The sequence below is a fragment of the Schistocerca cancellata genome, chromosome 10 (genome assembly GCF_023864275.1).
Source record: "Schistocerca cancellata isolate TAMUIC-IGC-003103 chromosome 10, iqSchCanc2.1, whole genome shotgun sequence".
NCBI lineage: Eukaryota > Metazoa > Arthropoda > Insecta > Orthoptera > Acrididae > Schistocerca > Schistocerca cancellata.
The window spans coordinates 158,605,034-158,625,848 of record NC_064635.1 but is presented as its reverse complement, the minus strand read 5'-3'; the positions used below and the strand labels follow the sequence as shown (position 1 = coordinate 158,625,848).

The following is a 20,815-nucleotide window of genomic DNA, read 5'->3' as shown; positions in this document are numbered from 1 at the left end:
CTCCAAACTTCAGCCAGAGGGAATCGATAGTGCCTAAGCCAAAGATATCCCTGGTGCCAGTCCCGCCACGGCTCAGACAGTCCAAATAAATGAAGCCAAACTGTAAATGTGTCGCCAACATACCATCAAAATATTGTTGTTTATAAGTTGCTGAGAGAAGTTTTCGCTCTTCAAAATTTTCCATGAAACTGTTCGCAGCAGGTGGGACGAAGAACTCCCCATGACCGTCAGATTGTTCAAAAAAAGTTGTTGTTAAATAAAAAGTAAGTTGATGAGCGAGTGGAACAGTGCCGTCATGTGAGTCTGAAACCTGTTACCGGTGACCTACAGGGAGTCCACTAGAGCCTCTTCTGTAAAAAAAGAGGCAAGAGAGCAATATTTCAAGACGTCCAAAACAATCTCCATTGAGATATCTTCGCAGCCAGCTTTGATATAACCTCGGTTCGCCCGAAATTTTATGGAACGATACAGACGAGGTTGTAAGCAGCTGTGGTGATTTCTGTGTGTGGCACTGCAGGATTCCTGAGCACGGGGGACCGTGTAGTTCCGGGGAACATGGGCTTCAAGGACCAGGTGATGGCACTGCGGTGGGTCAAGGACAACATCGCCAGCTTCGGGGGAGACCCCAACAACGTCACCATCTTCGGCGCCAGCGCAGGAGGATGGTCCTGCCACTCTATGGTCTTGTCGCCGTTGACAAGGGGTACGTAAATAGTTGTAACTTGCCTCAGTAGTAATTATTCTGGGAAAAGGATCTTCAAGGCCTACTCAGTTTAAGAACATGTTGATGTTGTGGTCTTAAGTCCTGAGACTTGTTTGATGCAGCTCTCCATGCTACTCTATCCTGAGCAAACTTCTTCATCTCCCAGTACCTACTGCAACCTAAATCCTTCTGAATCTGTTTAGTGTATTCATCTCTTGGTCTCCCTCTACGATTTTTACCCTCCGCACTGCCCTACAATACTACGTTGGTGGTCCCTTGATGCCTCATAATATGCCCTACCAACCAATCCCTTCTTCTAGTCAAGTTGTGCCACAAATTTTTCTTTTCTCCAATTTTACTCAATAACTCCTCATTAGTTATGTGATCTACCCATCTAATCTTCAGCATTCTTCTGTAGCACCACATTTCGAAAGCTTCTATTCTCTTTTTGTCTAAACTATTTATCGTCCACGTTTCACTTCCATACATGGCTACACTCCATACAAATATTTCCAGAAAAGACTACCTGACACTTAAATCAATACTCGATGTTAACAATTTTCTCTTCTTCAGAAACGCTTTCCTTGCCACTGCCAGTCTACATTTTATATCCTCTCTACTTCGACCATTATATTCTTTTGCTACCCAAATAGCAAAACTCATCTACTACTTTAAGCGTCTCATTTCCTAACCTAATACCCTGAGCATCACCCGACTTAATTCGACTACATTCCAGTATCCTCGTTTTGCTTTTGTTGATGTTCATCTTATATCCACCTTTCAAGACACTGTCCATTCCGTTCAGCTGTTCTTCCAGTCCTTTGCTGTCTCTGACAGAATTACAATGTCATCGGCGAACTTCAAAGTTTTTATTTCTTCTTCATGGATTTTAATTCCTACTCGGAATTTTGTTTTGTTTCCTTTACTGCTTGCTCAATATACAGATTGAACAACATCGGGGAGAGGCTACAACCCTGTCTCACTCCCTTCCCAGCCACTGTTTCCCTTTCGTGTCCCTCGACTCTTATAACTGCCATCTTGTTTCTGTACAAACTGCAAATAGCCTGTGTTTTACCCCTGCCACCTTCAGAATTTGAAAGAGAGTATTCCAGTCAACATTGTCAAAAGCTTTCTCTAAGTCTACAAATGCTAGAAACGTAGGATTGCCTTTTCTTAATCTTTCTTCTAAGATAAGTCGTAGGGTCAGTATTGCCACACGAATTCCAACATTTCTACGGAATACAAACTGATCTTCCCTGATGTCGGCTTCTAACAGTTTTTCCATTCGTCTGTAAGCAATTCGTGTTTAAGAAAATACGATGCTCAATGAAAAATTGTTTGTAGAAATGTGATGTGCCTACCCCACGCTTTGAATGAAAAAGATATCGTAGCAGGCCAGTCATTCGATTCTTATTTTACTGCAAGCACTGATTTTTATAACAGCAAATGTATTGTGCGAGAATGCTACAGTATGTCGTAGTTCCTAATTACTTAGCGGCACGAAGCTTTCAGTGCCCAAACTACAAAAGATTTGTTGGTGTCTCTTCTCGTAAATAGGAAGCAATGCTCAAAAGACGCTTATTTATCCTAGACTTCAATGGATCTGATCACGAACTTGAACTGAATCTGAGGGTAAATAATGCATGGGGATAACAGTGGGAAGACACACGATGACAGAGAATCTGCGAGTGGTACATACAACTTGCTTCCCTCACAAGAGTGGAGTTCAAGGTCTGGACACAAGGCAGTCGATAACTGATGTAACAACGTCTGCTACAGAAAGTTTTCCAGTCACCCACAAATAATAGATATTAGTGACTCGAAATTTTTTCATGTGATGCAACGTCCGAAGTTGGTTGTAGATTGATGAGCCGAAAGCTATGACCACTGTTCACTGCGAGATTGGTATTGCGGATATGAGCGCTGTAATTGGAGGAAATCAGCGATCGGTATAAAATGCTAAAAATAAGATAAAACCGTCTCGATAGCGTGTTCAGATTTTTATTCGTTAGCAACCGGGCCTTTTCCCCGGACCATCTTCAGATTTTTCTCCGCTGCAATGCCGTAATAATACATCGTCAGTATAGAGGGATGAAAACATGGCTAAACAACGACATAAAATATAAGATACGATGATTAAAAAGTACGATGCTATGACAATTATTGGCGGTGCTGACGGCGGACGGAGCGAAATCCGTACAAGTAGGGATGTCACTGCTGAATAAGGCAGCTCTCGTCGAGATTATGTACTAAGGGTGTCCAGAAAGTAAGTTCCGATCGGTCGCGAAATGGAAACGACTATGATAGTCCGATAAAGCTTTGCACAGATATATTGGGCAGTGTCTCTAGTACGACCCTAGATAACGTCACTCTTCTCATTTCTGAGGTCACAGTAAGCGCATAAAGATGTCTAGAAAATTGCATCTCCCTCCAAGTAGGAGGACCTGATGATAAATTTCGCCTAAAGCTATGCAGGCAACATTACATAACTGTCGTGCGATTTCTTCTTCAAGACAATTCTCAGCCGCATTCTGTAGGGGCAATGGAGATGCTCCTGCATCGTTCTCAATTGGAAATGTTTGATTACCCACAATACAGCCCGTGATTGACTCCCTCTGAGTTTCATCTCTGCTCACATGAGCCGCTGGCTATGAAAACATTTTGCACAGAAAACGAGCTGTAGGCCAGCGTAGAGAATTGGCAGGAAGCACTGGCGGCTGTCTTCTGTGATGAGGGTATTGGAAAGTTGGTACAACGCTACGACGAATGTCTAAGTCAGAATGGCGACTACATAGAGAAGTAGCTGGAAAGTATAGCTAACTGTTACAAATAAAACATGTGGTTTCCATTTCGCGATCTATCGGAACTTACTTTCTGGACAGCCCTCGTACTACACTGAAGCGCCAAAGAAACTAGTATACGCATGCGTATTCAAATACAGAGATATGTAAACAGGCAGAAAACGGCGCTACAGTCGGCAACGCCTCTATAAGACAACGAGGCCTGGCGCAGTAGATCTGTTACTGCACCGACAATGGCAGGTTACCAACATTTAAGTGAGTCTGAACGTGGTGTTATAGTCGGAGCACGAGCGATGGGACATAACGTATCCGATTTTTCCGAAAGACCATTTCACTAGTGTACCGTGAACATCAGAAATCCGGTAAAATGTCAAATCTCCGACATCGCTGAGGCCTGAAAAAGATCCCGCAAGAACGGTACCAACGACAAATGAAGAGAATCGTTCTACGTGACAGAAGTGCGACCCTTCCGTAAACTGCTACAGATTTTAACGCTGGGCCATCAATAAGTGTCAGCGTGCGAACCATTCAACGAAAAGTTCACAGATATGACCTTTCGCAGCCGAAGGCCCACTCGTATGCACTACACAATTCTTACGCCTCGCCTGGACCCTTCAGCACGACATTGGACTGTTGATGACTGGAATCATGTTGCCCGATCGGACGAGTCTTGTTTCAAATTGTATGCAGCGGATGGATGTGTACGGGTATGGAGACCACCTTATGAACCCATGGACCTCGAATGTCAGCAGGTGACTGTTCAAGCTGTAATGGTGTGGGCGTGTGCAGCTGGAGTGATATGGGACCCCTGATACGTCCAGATACGGCTGTGACAGGTGATACGTACCTAAGCATCCTGTTTGATGACGTGCGTCCATTAATTTCCATTGTGCATTCTGACGGACTTCGGCAATTCCAGCAAGACAATGCGACACCCCACACGTCGAGACTTGCTACAGAGTGGCTCCGGGAACACTCTTCCGAGTTTAAACACCTCTGCTGGCCACCAACTACCTAGTCATGAATATTGCTGAGCGTATCTGGGATGTCTTGCAACGTGCTGCTCTGAAGAGATCCCCAACGCTTTGTGTCAATTCCCTCCAGCACTACTTCAGACATTAGTCGAGTCCGACTTCCACGTGCTCGAGAAGGCCATACATGGTATTAGGTAGGTGTACCAGTTTCTTTGGCTCTTCAGTGCGTAAGCTCCGCATATCGCCTACAGCATTGCATCACTGAGAACCAATCATTCGGCAGATATGCTACTTTGATTGGTTTAGTCGAATTTATAAGAAAAATGAAAGAAATACAAAATCACATACATAAAATTTTACGTGTCTTATCCAATAATAATAAATTTAAGTAAAAGAAACAAAATGACAGGCATGCTGTAATCGCCATTGTGTGCAGACTGTCCCCTATGGGCATTTATATGTACTCGCTGCAGCAGATACAGCTATATTTGGTTGCTATACCAATGACTTGCAGTATATTTAGTTACTCTGCAGCTTGGCCCACCAGAGATACCATGGCAGGGGACGGAACGCTGAGGAGACAGAGGATGTCTGTTGGCTTGGAAGTCGATCTTCGTGCTTCAGCTTTGGTCGACGGTAGTAGCGAAGACTGACTGCCACAGTTGAAGTATACAGCGTGTAACTGGTCTAAACCTGGATATTTTTATATGTGGTAGAATTACCTATGTGCTGAGTGTTTTTCTCTGCATAAACGGTCTTCCCTTAATTTACTGCTTGATATTTCGTAAGTGCACTACTATGTAGACAGTATCACAGCTGACCTCCTGCCCAAGGGAACGTAAGCGGTAATGGCTTTTTCTTATCATATGCACTTGGAGGTACTAACCAATCTAAAAACATATATCTCGTAATAACTATAATTACTAAGCTGCAATTGGAGTAAGTACTGATGTAATATTGTCCAGTACACGGTCCACATCCACCAAGAAAAGTGTCTACACTTAAACCTATTACACCCTACATAATCGGAACAGAGTCGAGTGGGAATCATCAGTCCAGCGATACAGGCCGAAAACTGGGAAATCCATAGGCATAAGCAACTTGGGAACAGGACAGGTGTTTATCGCCCAGCGCCTGAGTCAGGCATCTCAAGAATGGTGTAGCTGGTCGCTGTTTTCATGCTGCTGTCGTTAGACGAAAGAGGGTCAAGGACGGTGAACCATGAATAGGCATCACAGTACTTGACATCCACGCCTCATTGCAGAACGTGGAGTATGGAGAACAGTCCGCTTTGTAAAGCAGGAAAGGTGGCTATCTGTAGAATATCTGACAAAATAGTAAGGTGTTTCCGAGAACGTTGTTCACCGCACAGTGATGAACAAGGGGCTCTGCAGCAGTTACCCCCAACCTGTTTCCGGTTTGACGCAACAACATGGCTAAATACGATTGCACTGGGCACTGAATCACCGAAAAGGCTGTGCATCAACGGACACGTGTCGCTTGGAATGTTGAAACAAGTTTCTTGTTACATGAGGTCGATGGTTTTATACAGATATGCCATCTACAGATGAATGGTATGATATTTTTCCAGATGAATGGTTGCTCGAAAAATGCACTGCGCCACCGATGCTGTTTGGTGGAAGCGGTGTTGTATCACGGAGAACATTCTCCTGACCGTCTAGCAGGAATCTAAGCCAGAATGACAGCTGTGGATAACGTGAACTGCGGATCACCTGATTCTACATGAGGTCGATGGCCTTATACAGAAATGGCATCTACAGATGAATGGTTGCTCGAAACATGCACTGCGCCACCGATGCAGGTTGGTGGAAGCTGTATTGTGCCACGAGGAACACTCTCTTGGACTTCCATGGAGCCTCTACCAGGAATCTAAGATAGAATTACAGCTGTGGATTATGGGAACATTACTGCGGATCGCCTGAATCTGCATGAGGTCGATGGCGTGATGCAGATATGCTGGCTCCAGATGAATGGTTGCTCGAACCATGCACTGCATCACCAAATGGTTCAAATCGCGCTAACCACTGTTGTGAGTCTTGAAAAGCCTGCAATTCATGTTGACAGGCCAAGGCCATTGTGCATCCATTTCTCTCAGCCATCGCGCATTACCAAGTGACCAACAAAATGCATATTACGAAGATTCATTTGCCCATGGTTTCTAACTGGTACTTTATTCACAAACACCATCTTGCTTAGAAATGCAACATCACTTTGCACTTTTTGTAGACACCATTCAGAATGAAACTTCCTGGCAGATTAAAACTGTGTGCCGGTCCGAGACTCGAACTCGGGACCTTTGCCTTTTGCGGGAAAATGCTCTACTGACCGAGCTACCCAAACACCAGTCACTACCCGTCCTCACAGTTTTAATTTCGCCAGTACCTCGCCTCCTACCTTCCAAACTTCACAGAAACTCTCCAGCGAAACTTGCAGAAATTGCACTTCCGGAGCAAAAGGTATTGCGGAGACATGGCTTTGCCACATGCTGTGGGATGCTTCTAGAATGAAATTTTCACTCTGTAGAGGGGTGTCCATGCCACGAAGCTGATGATGGAACGAAATGTAGCGGGGATGGTGTGAGTTGGAATACAGCGTTTTACAAATCCTTTGTCTGATCACATACATACATTTCAGCTGCTTCGCAGTCGAGGTCTTGAACGGAATTTGGTGTGCCGTATCTTAAAACGCGCCCGAAAGGCAACACCTCCTGACAGAGCCTTAAAGTGAAGACAGCGTTCTACATCTACATCTACATTTATACTCCGCAAGCCACCCAACGGTGTGTGGCGGAGGACACTTTACGTGCCACTGTCATTACCTCCCTTTCCTGTTCCAGTCGTGTATGGTTTGCGGGAAGAACGACTGCCGGAAAGCCTCCGTGCGCGCTCGAATCTCTCTGATTTTACATTCGTGATCTCCTCTGGAGGTATAAGTAATGAGAAGCAATATACAAGGGCTGTCCAGAAAGTAAGTTACGATTGATCGAGAAATGAAAATCACAGTGAAAATCAGAAATGTTTCATTTGTAACAGTTAGCTACACCTTTCAGTTACTTCTCTACGTAGTCGCCGTTCTGACTCAGACATTCGTCGTAGCGTTGTACCAACTTTCCAATACCCTCATCATAGCAGGCAGTCGCCAGTACTTTCCGCCAATTCTCTACGCTGGCCTAAAGCTCGTTGTCTGTGCCAAAATGTTGTCTTCATAGTCAGCGGTTCGTTTGAGCCGAGATGAAACGCAGTGGGAGACAATTACGGGCTGTATTGTGAGTAACCAAACATTTCCAATTGAAACGATGCAGGAGCATCTTCATTGCCCCTGCAGAATGAGGCTGAGAATAGTCTTGAAGAAGAAACCGCACGACAGTTATGTAATGTTGGTTGCATAGCTTCAGGGGAAAATTCTCACCAGGCCCTCGTACTTGGCGGGAGACATTATTTTCTACAACATCTTTACGCGCTCACTAAGAGCTCAGGAATGAAAAGAGCGACATAATTCAACCTAGAGTCATACTAGAGACACTGCCAAACACATCTTTGCAAAGCTTTAACGGATTTTCAGAGTCGTTTCCATTTCGCGACCGATCGTAACTTATTTTCTGGACAGCCCTCGTATTCGATATCTCATCCAGAAACGCACCCTCTCGAAACCTGGACAGCAACCTACACCGCTATGCAGAGCGCCTCTCTTGCAGAGTCTGCCGCTTGAGTTTTCTTAACATCTCCGTAACGCTATCACGCTTACCAAATAACCCTATGACGAAAGGCGCCGCTCTTCTTTGGCTCTTCTCTATCTGCTCTGTCAACCCGACCTGGTACAGATCTCACACTGATGAGCAATACTCAAGTATAGGTCGAACGAGTGTTTTGTAAGGCACCTCCTTTGTTGATGGACTATATTTTCTAAGGACTCTGCCAATGAATCTCAACCTGGCACCCGCCTTACCAACAATTAATTTTATATGATCATTCCACTTCAAATCGTTCCGTACGCATACTCCCAGATATTTTTACAGAAGTAACTGCTACCTGTGTTTGTTCCGCTATCATATAATCATACAATAAAGGATCCTTCTTTCTATGTATTCGCAATACATTTGTCTATGTTGTCAGTTGCCACTCTCTGCACCAAGTGCCTATCCGCTGCAGATCTTCCTGCATTTCGCTGCGGTTTTCTAATGCTGCAACTTCTCTGTATACTACAGCATCATCCGCGAAAAACCGCATGGAACTTCCGACACTATCTACTAGGTCATTTATGTACAGGGTGTTACAAAAAGGTACGTCCAAACTTTCAGGAAACATTCCTCACACACAAATAAAGAAAAGATGTTATGTGGACATGTGTCCGGAAACGCTTAATTTCCATGTTAGAGCTCATTTTAGTTTCGTCAGTATGTACTGTACTTCCTCGATTCACCGACAGTTGGCCCAATTGAAGGAAGGTAATGTTGACTTCGGTGCTTGTGTTGACATGCGACTCATTGCTCTACAGTACTAGCATCAAGCACATCAGTACGTAGCATCAACAGGTTAGTGTTTATCACGAATGTGGTTTTGCAGTCAGTGCAATGTTTACAAATGCGGAGTTGGCAGATGCCCATTTGATGTATGGATTAGCACGGGGCAATAGCCGTGGCGCGGTACGTTTGCATCGAGACAGACTTCCAGAACGAAGGTGTCCCGACAGGGAGACGTTCGAAGAAATTGATCGGCGTCTTAGGGAGCACGGAACATTCCAGCCTATGACTCGCGACTGGGGAAGACCTAGAATGACGAGGACACCTGCAATGGACGAGGCAATTCTTCGTGCAGTTGACGATAACCCTAATGTCAGCGTCAGAGAAGTTGCTGCTGTACAAGGTAACGTTGACCACGTTACTGTATGGAGAGTGCTACGGGAGAACCAGTTGTTTCCGTACCATGTACAACGTGTGCAGGCACTATCAGCAGCTGATTGGCCTCCACGGGTACACTTATGCGAATGGTTCATCCAACAATGGGTCAATCCTCATTTCAATGCAAATGTTCTCTTTACGGATGAGGCTTCATTCCAAAGTGATCAAATTGTAAATTTTCACAATCAACATGTGTGGGCTGACGAGAATCCGCACGCAATTGTGCAATCACGTCATCAACACAGATTTTCTGTGAACGTTTGGGCAGGCATTGTTGGTGATGTCTTGATTGGGCCCCATGTTCTTCCACCTACGCTCAATGGAGCACGTTCTCATGATTTCATACGGCATACTCTACCTGAGCTGCTAGAACATGCGCCTTTACAAGTACGACACAACATGTGGTTCACGCACGATGGAGCTCCTGCACATTTCAGTCGAAGTGTTCCTACGCTTCTCAACAACAGATTCAGTGACCGATGGATTGGTAGAGACGGACCAATTCCATGGCCTCCACGTTCTCCTGACCTCAACCCTCTTGGCTTTCATTTATGGGGGCATTTGAAAGCTCTTGTCTACGCAACCCCGGTACCAAATGTAGAGACTCTTCGTGCTCGTATTGTGGACGGCTGTGTTACAATACGCCATTCTCCAGGGCTGCATCAGCGCATCAGGGATTCCATGCAATGGAGGGTGGATGCATGTATCCTCGCTAACGGAGGACATTTTGAACATTTCCTGTAACAAAGTGAAGTCATGCTGGTACGTTCTGTTGCTGTGTGTTTCCATTCCATGATTAATGTGATTTGAAGAGAAGTAATAAAATAAGCTCTAACATGGAAAGTAAGCGTTTCCACATAACATGTGAGGAACGTTTCCTGAAACTTTGGGCGTACCTTTTTGTAACACCCTGTATATTGTGAAAAGCAATGGTTCCACAACACTCCCCTGTGGCACGCCAGAGGTTACTTTAACGTCTGTAGACGTCTCTCCATTGCTTCCGCGAAGCCCCCTTCGGAAGAGTGCGAGCCCTGGAGAGAAGTGTTCAGCGCGCGGCGCGCTTCTGTGGTCGGTACCACAGACCTTATTCCGGTGCCGGCAAGGCACGGCTGCCCAGAGTGGTCTTGGGGACAGTAGCGGCTCTTTCTGGAGCTGTACGTCCTGTAAGCAGGTCCGTCCACGCAGACTACTGTTTGCCCACATAGCGCTGGACGCCGGTGTCAGTCAGTGGGGAGTCAGAAAGCAGGGAAGCGACCAGGGAAATCAGTTACAGCGGTTTCACGGCACGGGCGGAGCAGCGAGCTATGTGGCCAGCAGTGGACCAGCTCGCTGTGGGTGCGGGTGGTGGGCCTCAGCTGGTTATTAAACCGCAGGCGTCAGTTCCAAGCGGGCAGACGGTGCCTCGTGTCATGGTTCCTGTTGAGACTGGACTGGCTGTAAACAGCTACATTCTGGTGGTTGCTTCCTGCGTACCAGAACTCTGCAACGGAGACAGACTTCCTGGCCGTGTTGGATGCGAACATCGGGCTGTGGTTCTCCTTAAAATTGTCCCAGAAAGTATATGAAGCAGTGCTGTAATATACTAAAATGTAAACTTTCACGGCCGGAAATATCATGTCCATTATAATTATCCGGGCTGTTATGACGTGGTCGGTTGATGAATGCTGTGGTGATTCCCAACGTTTCGTCTCCGACTGCGGGAGACATCTTCAAGGGGGTCCGTAGCTTGATGGAAGATCCAACACACACACTGGCTCGCTACTGACTGCCGCTAAATTCCGTGTCCGCGCGCCCCCGCGCCGCGGCGTGACGTCACGTGTTTTGAAAACGTCAGTGCAATTGGCCGCTGTCCGTCGCCGTCGATCGCCGTTGCCATCACCCAGTAGTGGACGAGTGGTACACATCTTCTTTAACACCGGCATCCATATACCGTTTAATTTGACGCCCTCCTCCTTTCTGTTGAAATTATTTGGGTGTTTAGCGATTTCGATCGCCTCCCAAATAATTTCAACAGAAAGGAGGAGGGCGTCAAATTAAACGGTATATGGATGCCGGTGTTAAAGAAGATGTGTACCACTCGTCCACTACTGGGTGATGGCAACGGCGATCGACGGCGACGGACAGCGGCCAATTGCACTGACGTTTTCAAAACACGTGACGTCACGCCGCGGCGCGGGGGCGCGCGGACACGGAATTTAGCGGCAGTCAGTAGCGAGCCAGTGTGTGTGTTGGATCTTCCATCAAGCTACGGACCCCCTTGAAGATGTCTCCCGCAGTCGGAGACGAAACGTTGGGAATCACCACAGCATTCATCAACCGACCACAGCATAACAGCCCGGATAATTATAATGGACATGGTGCTGTAATATGTACGACCGTTATAAGGGCAGAACCGCTGCAACTTCAATTTCTGATAACCTAAGGAAAAAAAAGACCTTAACGAAGGAATATCGGAATGGAGCGGAAATTGATATACCGGGTGATCAAAAAGTCAGTATAAATTTGAAAACTTAATAAACCACGGAATAATGTAGATACAGAGGTAAAAATTGACACACATGCTTGGAATGACATGGGGTTGTATTAGAACAAAAAAAAATCCTCATATTGCTAGACGCGTGAAAGACCTCTTGCGCGCGTCGTTCGGTGATGATCGTGTGCTCAGCGCCACTTTCGTCATGCTTGGCCTCCCAAGTCCCCAGACCTCAGTCCGTGCGATTATTGGCTTTGGGGTTACCTGAAGTCGCAAGTGTATCGTGATCGACCGACATCTCTAGGGATGCTGAAGTACAACATACTACGCCAATGCCTCACAATAACTCCGGACATGCTTTACAGTACTGTTCACAATATTATTCCTCGACTACAGCTATTGTTGAGGAATGATGGTGGACATATTGAGCATTTCCTGTAAAGGACATCATCTTTGGTTTGTCTTACTTTGTTATGTTAATTATTTCTATTCTGATCAGATGAAGCGCCACCTGTCGGACATTTTTTGAACGTTTGTATTTTTTTAGTTCTAATAAAACCCCATGTCATTCCAAGCATGTGTGTCAATTTGTACCTCTCTATTTACATTATTCCGTGATTTATTCAGTTTTCAAATTTATACTGACTTTTTGATCACCCAGTATCTGATGTCCATGTACAAATAAATAGATGATTGCAATTTCAGAGAAATTTAATCTATTCAAGAGAAAGAGCTTTACAAATTGGGCAAGACAGTAGTGCTTTGGTCCTGCTGTAAGCAGTTATTCAGCTTGCAATTGATTCATTGCGTTGCTGAATCACCTCCTGAGGGATATCGTGCCAAACTGTGTTCAGTTGGCATTTCAGATCGTCAAAATCCCGAACTCCTTGGAGGTACCTTCCCAAAATGCTCCAAACGTTCTCGATTGGGGAGAGATGTGGCGACATTGCTGGTCAGTGTGGGTTTTGGGATGCACGAAGACAAGTGGGTGGACATGATCTTCCTGAAACGTAAGACCAGAGAGGTTCGCCATTAAGGGCAACGATACGGGGTATAGAATATGTGTGCTGAAAGGGAGCCGCGTATGACATTCAAAGGGATCCTGCTATCAAATGAAATGGCACCCCAGACCCGTCATTGTCGGTCGTTTCTACATCTACATCGATACTCTGCAAATCACGTTTAAGTGCCTGGCAGAGGGTTCATCGAACCACCTTCACAATTCTCTATTATTCCAACATCGTATAGCGCACGGAAAGAATGAACACCTATATCTTTCCGTACGAGCTCTGATTTTCCTTATTTTATCGTGGTGATCGTTCCTACCTATGTACATCGGTGTCAACAAAATATTTTCGCGTTCGGAGGAGAATTTTGGTGGTCGGAATTTCGTGAGAAGGTTTCTCGCAACGAAAAACGCCTTTATTTTAATGATTTCCAGCCCAAATCTTGTATTATATCTGTGACGCTCTCTCCCATACTTCGCGATAATACAAAACGTGCTGTTCTTTGAACATTTTCGATGTATTCCGTCGGTCCTATCTGGTAAGCATCCCACACCGCGCTGCAGTATTCTAAAAGAGGACGGACAAGCGTAGTGTGGGCAGTCTCCTTAGTAGGTCTGCCAATAAAACACAGTCTTTGGTTAGCCATCCCCGCAACATTTTAGTGTGTTCTTTCCAGTTTAAGTTGTTCGTAATTGTAATACCTAGGTATTTAGTTGAATTTACGGCTTTTAGATTAGACTGATTTACCATGAAACCGAAGTTTAACGAGTTTCTTTTAGTACTCATTTTAGTACTCATGTGGATGGCCTCACACTTTTCGTTATTGAGGGTCAACTGCCACTTTTCGCACCATTCAGATACTTTTTCCTAAATCGTTTTGCAGTTTGTTTTGATCTTCTGTTGACTTTATTAGTCGATAAACGACAGCGTCATCTGGAAACAACCGAAGACGGCTGCTCAGATTGTCTCCCAAATCGTTTAATAGATAAGGAACAGCAAAGGGACTATAACATTGCCTTGGGGAACGCCTGAAATCACTTCTGTTTTACTCGATGACTTTCCGTCAACTACAACGAGCTGTGACCTCTCTGACAGGAAATCACAAATCAACTCACATAAGTGAGACGATATTTTATAAGCACGCAGTTTCACTACGAGCCGCTTGTGTGATACAGTGTCAAAAGCCTTCCGGAAATCCAGGAACACGGAATCGATCTGAAATCCCTTGTCAATATCACTCAACACTTCATGTGAATAAAGAGCTAGTTCTGTTTCGCAGGAACGGTGTTTCCTACACCCATGTTGACTATGTGTCAATAGATCGTTTTCTTCGAGGTAATTCATAATGTTCGAACACGATATATGTTCCAAAATCCTGCTGCATATCGCCGTTAACGATATGGGCCTGTAATGTAGTGGATTACTCCTACTACCGTTCCTGAATATTGGTGTGACCTGTGCAACTTTCCGGTCTTTGGGTACGGATCTTTCGTCCAGCGAATCGTTGTTTATGACTGTTAAGTATGGAGCTAATGCATCAGCATACCCCGAAAGGAACCTAACTGCTATACAGTCTGAACCAGAAGACTGACTTTTATTAAGTGATTTAAGTCGCTTCACTACTCCGAGGGTATTTACTTCTACGTTACTTATGTTGGCAGCTGTTCTCGATTCGAATTCTGGAATATTTACTTCGTCTTCTTTTGTGAAGGCGTTTCGGAAGGCTGTGTTTAGTGACTGCTTTGTCAGCACTGTCTTGGATAGTATCTCCATTGCTATCGCGCAGAGAAGGCACTGATTGTTTCTTGCCGCTAACATACTTCACATACGACCAGAATCTCTTTGGATTTTCTGCCAGGTTGGGTGGTATGGCGGGCAACACTCAGGTTGCTAACCCACCGCTATCCAAGGCATCGTCAGATACGTCGTCGCTGGTCATTGTGGCTCATTTCGAAGCGGGCTCATCACTGAAAACACTCCAGCCAGTGAGATTCCTGCCGAATTTTCCCGACACCACTGCAAACGCACTTGCTGGTGTGCAGCGCTCAATGGTGGTTGGCGCAGAGGACGCCGTGAGCTAGACCCCCTTCCTATGAGCCGCCTATTAATGGTCCTTGTCGCCGCACCTGGGATCGATGATAATGATTAATCCGGGGTTCTGAGTGCCTCTCTCTCTCACGCTTTGCCATCTCTCTAGGTCGACCACTCCCTTCTTGATGCTGCATTCAGCCACGGTTCACCCGTTCCTGTCAACATCGTCCAATAGTGGCATCGCCGCTCTTCATATGTCGTGCGTTTGCCCTTTACTGCAACCGGCTTCCTGGAGCGCCAGTACGTGACCTCGCTCAAATGCTGACATCTATGTATATTGCCCCTGTGTCTGTCTGCGAGGCACAGTTACTACCCAACTAACTACCCGGAATTAAATTCGCGAAGTCTTTATGCTCTGATATGGACATATCTCCTGTTTAGTATTCTCGACAGCTGCACATTGAAATTACGCTACAGCGTCACACATTCATTCATCAGCCACAGCCAAAGTTCTCACTTTTGAATTTTCCGTCGATCTCTGTATCAATATAAATATACGATATTAATTTAGCCTCCCTCCCCCCTGCGACTGTTGTTAAGTCTTTCCTTGTGTTAGGTGTTTCGATTTCTTACGTTCAGTCGCTGATATAGAGCTCTACACTACTGAATCCTTTTCTTTCTCTGATACTCCAGCAACGTGTTGTCCCTTTCTGCACTGCTCGAAGTTTATGAAATTGTTATTTTTGCTACTGTAATCTTGGACAGCAGATCTGTTTCTCGCATTTTTGTGTGGGGTCCACAATTTTGCTTCCGCCGTTTTGCAATATATGGCAGTAGCGGTAAGTGGTGGAGCAGCAGGTGCGTCGCAAGTATCATACAATAAATTTAGGTATCTAAAGACTACTCGTTTCCTCATTACATCTTAAAATTATTCTCGATTGAATAGAACAATTTACGAGTCCAATTCTTGTCGTTTGCGGGAATTTTTAATTTTCTGCTATGACTTGAGGACACCTCCGGCTGAGGCTGGTAAAATACTGAGTAGGGCCTTAGGCGAGGCACCTGCTACTGCAGAACGTGCAGAAAATGGTTAAACGCCTCAAGAACGGTGATGCTGGCTCGAAACCAGACATGGGGATGGAAGAGAGAAGATTTTCTAAGCTACTAAAATCGACGGAAACAATTCCAGGGCATAGTTATCGAAATAAATTGACGCGTTTGAGCCGACCACTGTAAGACAAACTGCCACAATACAGCCGAAGACATGAAAGGGTGGTTTAGCAGAATGACAGTGCTCGAACTATTGTTGAGAAACCCATCAAAACATACATGGAAACATTGAAATGGGAAGTCCTACCTCATCCGCCGTATTCTTCAGACACTGTTGCCTCTGACTCCCATGACCCCCACCACTTCTATCAATGGCACACGGTGTGGTTGGCCAGCACCTCCAGTCACGTCGTATGAAACAAGTTCCAAATTGAATAGATTCATGGATTTCCTCAAAAGACGCCGAGATTTTTCGCCGGAGGATTCGTGTGCTGCCCGAAAGAGGGGAAAAAGTAGTGACCAGCGATGGCCAGTACTTTAAATCGTAAATTTATTCTAAGTTTTTTGCAATAAACTCCCGAACCGGAGGAATCAAAGCTGTAGGTCTAATAGCACTCCTGTGCTGGAAAATAGTCTTTTTTTAGTATTGTTCTTTAGAGCTGTATAGTAATTAGTTATAGGTTTGCTGATTTATTGTGTGTGTTCATTTTAACGAAAGGCAAGATTGGTTGTTTAATCAGCATTCACTAAGAACGCAATCAGTCCAAGACACACTTTCTCCTTTCGTAAAGCAACATTTGGTTGATGATTTTGTCAAGTGATGTGTGCAGAACTTGAGCACAAGTAATTTCTGAACTATTAATTTTGAGCCATCTCGATAATGATTGTGTCATTAATAAATTATAATACGTCAATAAATATTTATGCCCCCACAACCGTCAGCTGTTACCACTCTAAAGCGTTCCTACACCAAAATGAGCACCGTCATGATCTATGTGTCGCACATTCTGCACAGACCTTCCTCACTGATCATTTGGAGATCCTTAGACGGCCATTCGCGATACACAAAGTGGCCTGCACGATCAACACACTTAACACCTCTCGATACTTCTGTGCGAAAAAAATTGAGACACAATGTCCACATGGAAATTTCGTTAACTCTAAGGACATGAAATGTCATACAACACAGTGCCTGTGTCACGCTAGAGTAGACATCCAATGTAACGCTCAGCACTGTCTGTCTGGAATCGCTTTAAAGCATCTGACAGAGCTCAATGTCAACATTTCACCACTTCATATGATTAATTACTATTAACGGCGTAATTACACAACGAAGATGACGTGCCACAGGCGCGAAATTTAACCGACAGGAAGAAGATGCTGTGATATGCAAATGATTAGCTTTTCAGAGCATACACACAAGGTTGGAGCCGGTGGCGACACCTACAACGTGCTGACATGAGGAAAGTTTCCAACCGATTTCTCACACACAAGCAGCAGTTGACCGGCGTTGCCTGGTGAAACATTGTTGTGATGCCTCGTCTAAGGAGGTGAAATGTGTATCATCACGTTTCCGACTTTGATAAAGGTCGGATTGTAGCCTATCGCGATTGCGGTTTATCGTATCGCGACATTACTGCTCGCGTTGGTCGAGATCCAATGACTATTAGCAGAATATGGAATTTGTGGGTTCAGGAGGGTAATACGGAATGCCGTGCTGGATCCAAACGGATTCGTATCACTAGCAGTCGAGATGACAGGCATCTCATCCGTATGGCTGTAACGGATCGTGCAGCCACGTCTCGATCCCTCAGTCAACACATGCACGAACAGTTCGACGACGTTTGCAGCAGCATGGACTATCAGCTCGGAGACCATGGCTGCGGTTACCCCCGACGTTGCATCACAGACACGAGCGCCTGCGATGATGTACTCGACGACGAACCTGGGTGCACGAATGGCAAAACGTCATTTTTTCGGATAAATTCAGGTTATGCTTACAGCATCATGGCGGTCGCATCCGTGTTTGGCGACATTGGAAGCGTGTATTTGTCATCGCCATACTGGCGTATCACCCGGCGTGATGGTATGGGGTGCCATTGGTTACACGTCTCGGTTACCTCTTGTTCGCATTGATGGCACTTTCAACAGTGGACGTTACATTTCAGATGTGTTACGACCCGTGGCTCTACCCTCCATTCGATCCCTGCAAAAATCTACATTTCAGCAGGACAATGCACACCGCATGTTGCAGGTTCTGTCCGGGCCTTTCTGGATACAGAAAATGTTCGACTGCTGCCCTGGCCAGCACATTCTCCACATCTCTTACCAATTGAAAACGTCTGGTCAATGGTGGCCGAAAACTGGCCCGTCACAATACGCCAGTCACTACTCTTGATGTACAGTGGTATCGTGTTGAAGCTGCATGGGCAGCTGTACCTGTACACGCCATCCAAGCTCTGACAATGCCCAGGCGTATCAAGGCCGTTATTACGGCCAGAGTTGGTTGTTCTGGGTACTGATTTCTCAGGATCTATTCACTCAAATTGCGTGAAAATGTAAGCACATGTCAGTTCTAGTATAATATATTTGTCCAATGAATACTCGTTTATCACCTGCATTTGTTCTTGGTGTAGCAATTTTAATGGCCAGTAGTGTACTAGGGGAGACGTTTGTGTGACCTCTTGTGGTGATAGTAGGACAGTGGTTTGCAGAGCTGTTATCTTTTTACTATTTGATCAATTCCACACATGAAGTACTATTAAATTGCAGTTTCCAAAGAAACCGTAAAATGATACACTGGCCAGGAACATTAATGTTACCACCCATCAAAGTCATGAATACCCACCTTCTCCAGTGCTGAGTGCTGTGCGACGTGCAGGAACAGTCAGAGAGGCTCTGGAAGTTACCAACAGGAATGGGGAGCCATTCCAACTCCAGTACTAAGGTCACTTGCACTCGGTTTTTCGGTTGAGAATCCATGGCGCGAACAACCCAATTGAGGTGGTCCCACACATAATTCATTGGGTTTAAAGCTGGGAAGGTTTGGTGGCCAGTGGAGTAGGTAACCTCATTTTGATACTCTTCTAACCATGCATGTACCCTGTGAGCTATGTGCTGCATTACATTTCCTGCTGGAAGATGCCATTGTACTGAGAAAAAACAAACTGCATGTACGGGATGGACATGGTCCTCAAGGATAGATGCGTACTTGTGTTGCCCTTTCTGTTCTTCTGACGTGACGAGATCTCCCAGGGAATGCCAGGAAAATGTTCCCCAGACCAAAACGACCCCTCCTGCAGCCTGGACCCTTCAGACTTCTGTTGCAGGGCCGTACACGCCAAAGGCCATCTACCCAATGGAGCAACGTGTTTCATCAGAGAAGTCCACTTGTCACCACTTAGTGGATGTCCAGTTGTCGCCACTTAGTGGATGTCCAGTTGCGTTACTGGCGTGCAAATTCCAGACCTCGTATCGATAAACAGCAGTCAACATGGGTGCCTGAAAGAGGCACCTGCTGCATAGGCCCACAAGTAGCAACATTCGTTGAACAGTCGTTGAGAAGACACTATTAGTAGCCCCTCGGTTCATGTGGGTGGTCAGTTGTTCAACAGTTGCATGTCTACTTCCCTGTACACATCTCTGCAGCCGTTGTTCACCCTTGTCATCTATGGGCCTTGTATTGTATTAAACCGGGGACCTAGAAACAACGGACAGGCTTTGTCCCACCTCAACCCTCAGTGGTTCACAACACCACAACAGGCCACAGCAGTTCACCCACCAACCGCCGCCCCACACGGAACCGAGGGTTACTGTGCGGCTCGGCCACCAGTGGACCCCCCCTGGGAACATCTCATACCAGACAGGTGTAACCCCAAATGATTGCGAGGTATAATAATTATGGTGTGCGCTTACCTGGGAACAGTGTTCGCGCAGCAATCGCCGACACAGTGTAACTGAGGCGGAATGAGGGGCACCAGACCGCATTCGCTGAGGTAGATGGAAAACCGCCCCAATAACCATCCACATGCTAGCCGGTACATCCGACTTTGACTCTAATCCGCCAGGCGAATTCGTGACAGGGACTGGCACGCCTTCCTGCTCGGGAAGCAGTGCATTAGACCGCGCGGCTAGCCGTGCAGGTCCATGGCCCTTGCTCCAATACATTTGCCTTGGCACTGGTTTTGAATAGCGTCATTATGCCATGCACGCTATCCTTTAACCACAGTGGCATGTGGACAGTTTACAAACTTAGCCATTTCGGAAACGCTCCCATCACTGGCCTGAAATCCAATGATCATGGGCTTTTGGACATAATTCGCTCCACTCCCGCATTACGACAACGACTGCGTTGTTTTCCTTATCGCCAACTGTCTTTCTACAACCTTCACTACTAGTCCTGCCACCGGCCGTGTGTGAATGATCATTGCTAGCTGCTGTCGAACATAGGTAGTGGCCACTTTAATGTGACTTGACCGTGTTTATTGAAAATTAGAAAGAAACATAATTGGTGTAATAATCGGTGACCTTTCAGGAAATAATAATAGTATTCACAGAGTTTACAGATAACGTATTTGTGTACTATTAACAAAACTCTGAAAAATTCCGCACGTTTTGGCCAGCAGTTACTGAACTATATGAAAAAAAACGTAAATAGTTACAGTCTATGGCGTACACACACTTTATTCAACATGTAAACGACACTACAGATATTCGGATTTAGGTTATGAAATGTACGATATGCATGCCAACATTGACGATTATGTGGCACAGGCAAATAGCGAAATTCTATTGCAGATGACACAAGTATTGCAATAAATAGTATGTCGAGTGTAGCTATAGAAAGATCTACTAATGA

At 45.5% G+C, this 20,815-nt stretch overlaps 1 protein-coding gene across 2 annotated transcripts in view; it reads left to right on the top strand.

Moving 5' to 3' along the window:
• Positions 1–20,815, top strand: part of LOC126106564 (pyrethroid hydrolase Ces2a-like) — a 319,251-nt gene that overhangs the window by 224,707 nt on the left and 73,729 nt on the right. The window contains exon 5 of one of the 2 annotated variants that reach the window (XM_049912908.1): positions 574–703. In XM_049912908.1, the coding sequence (XP_049768865.1) occupies positions 574–703 (130 nt within the window). Of the gene's footprint in view, positions 1–517; positions 704–20,815 lie in introns of both variants that reach the window. The other variant, XM_049912907.1, reaches the window with a different exon arrangement.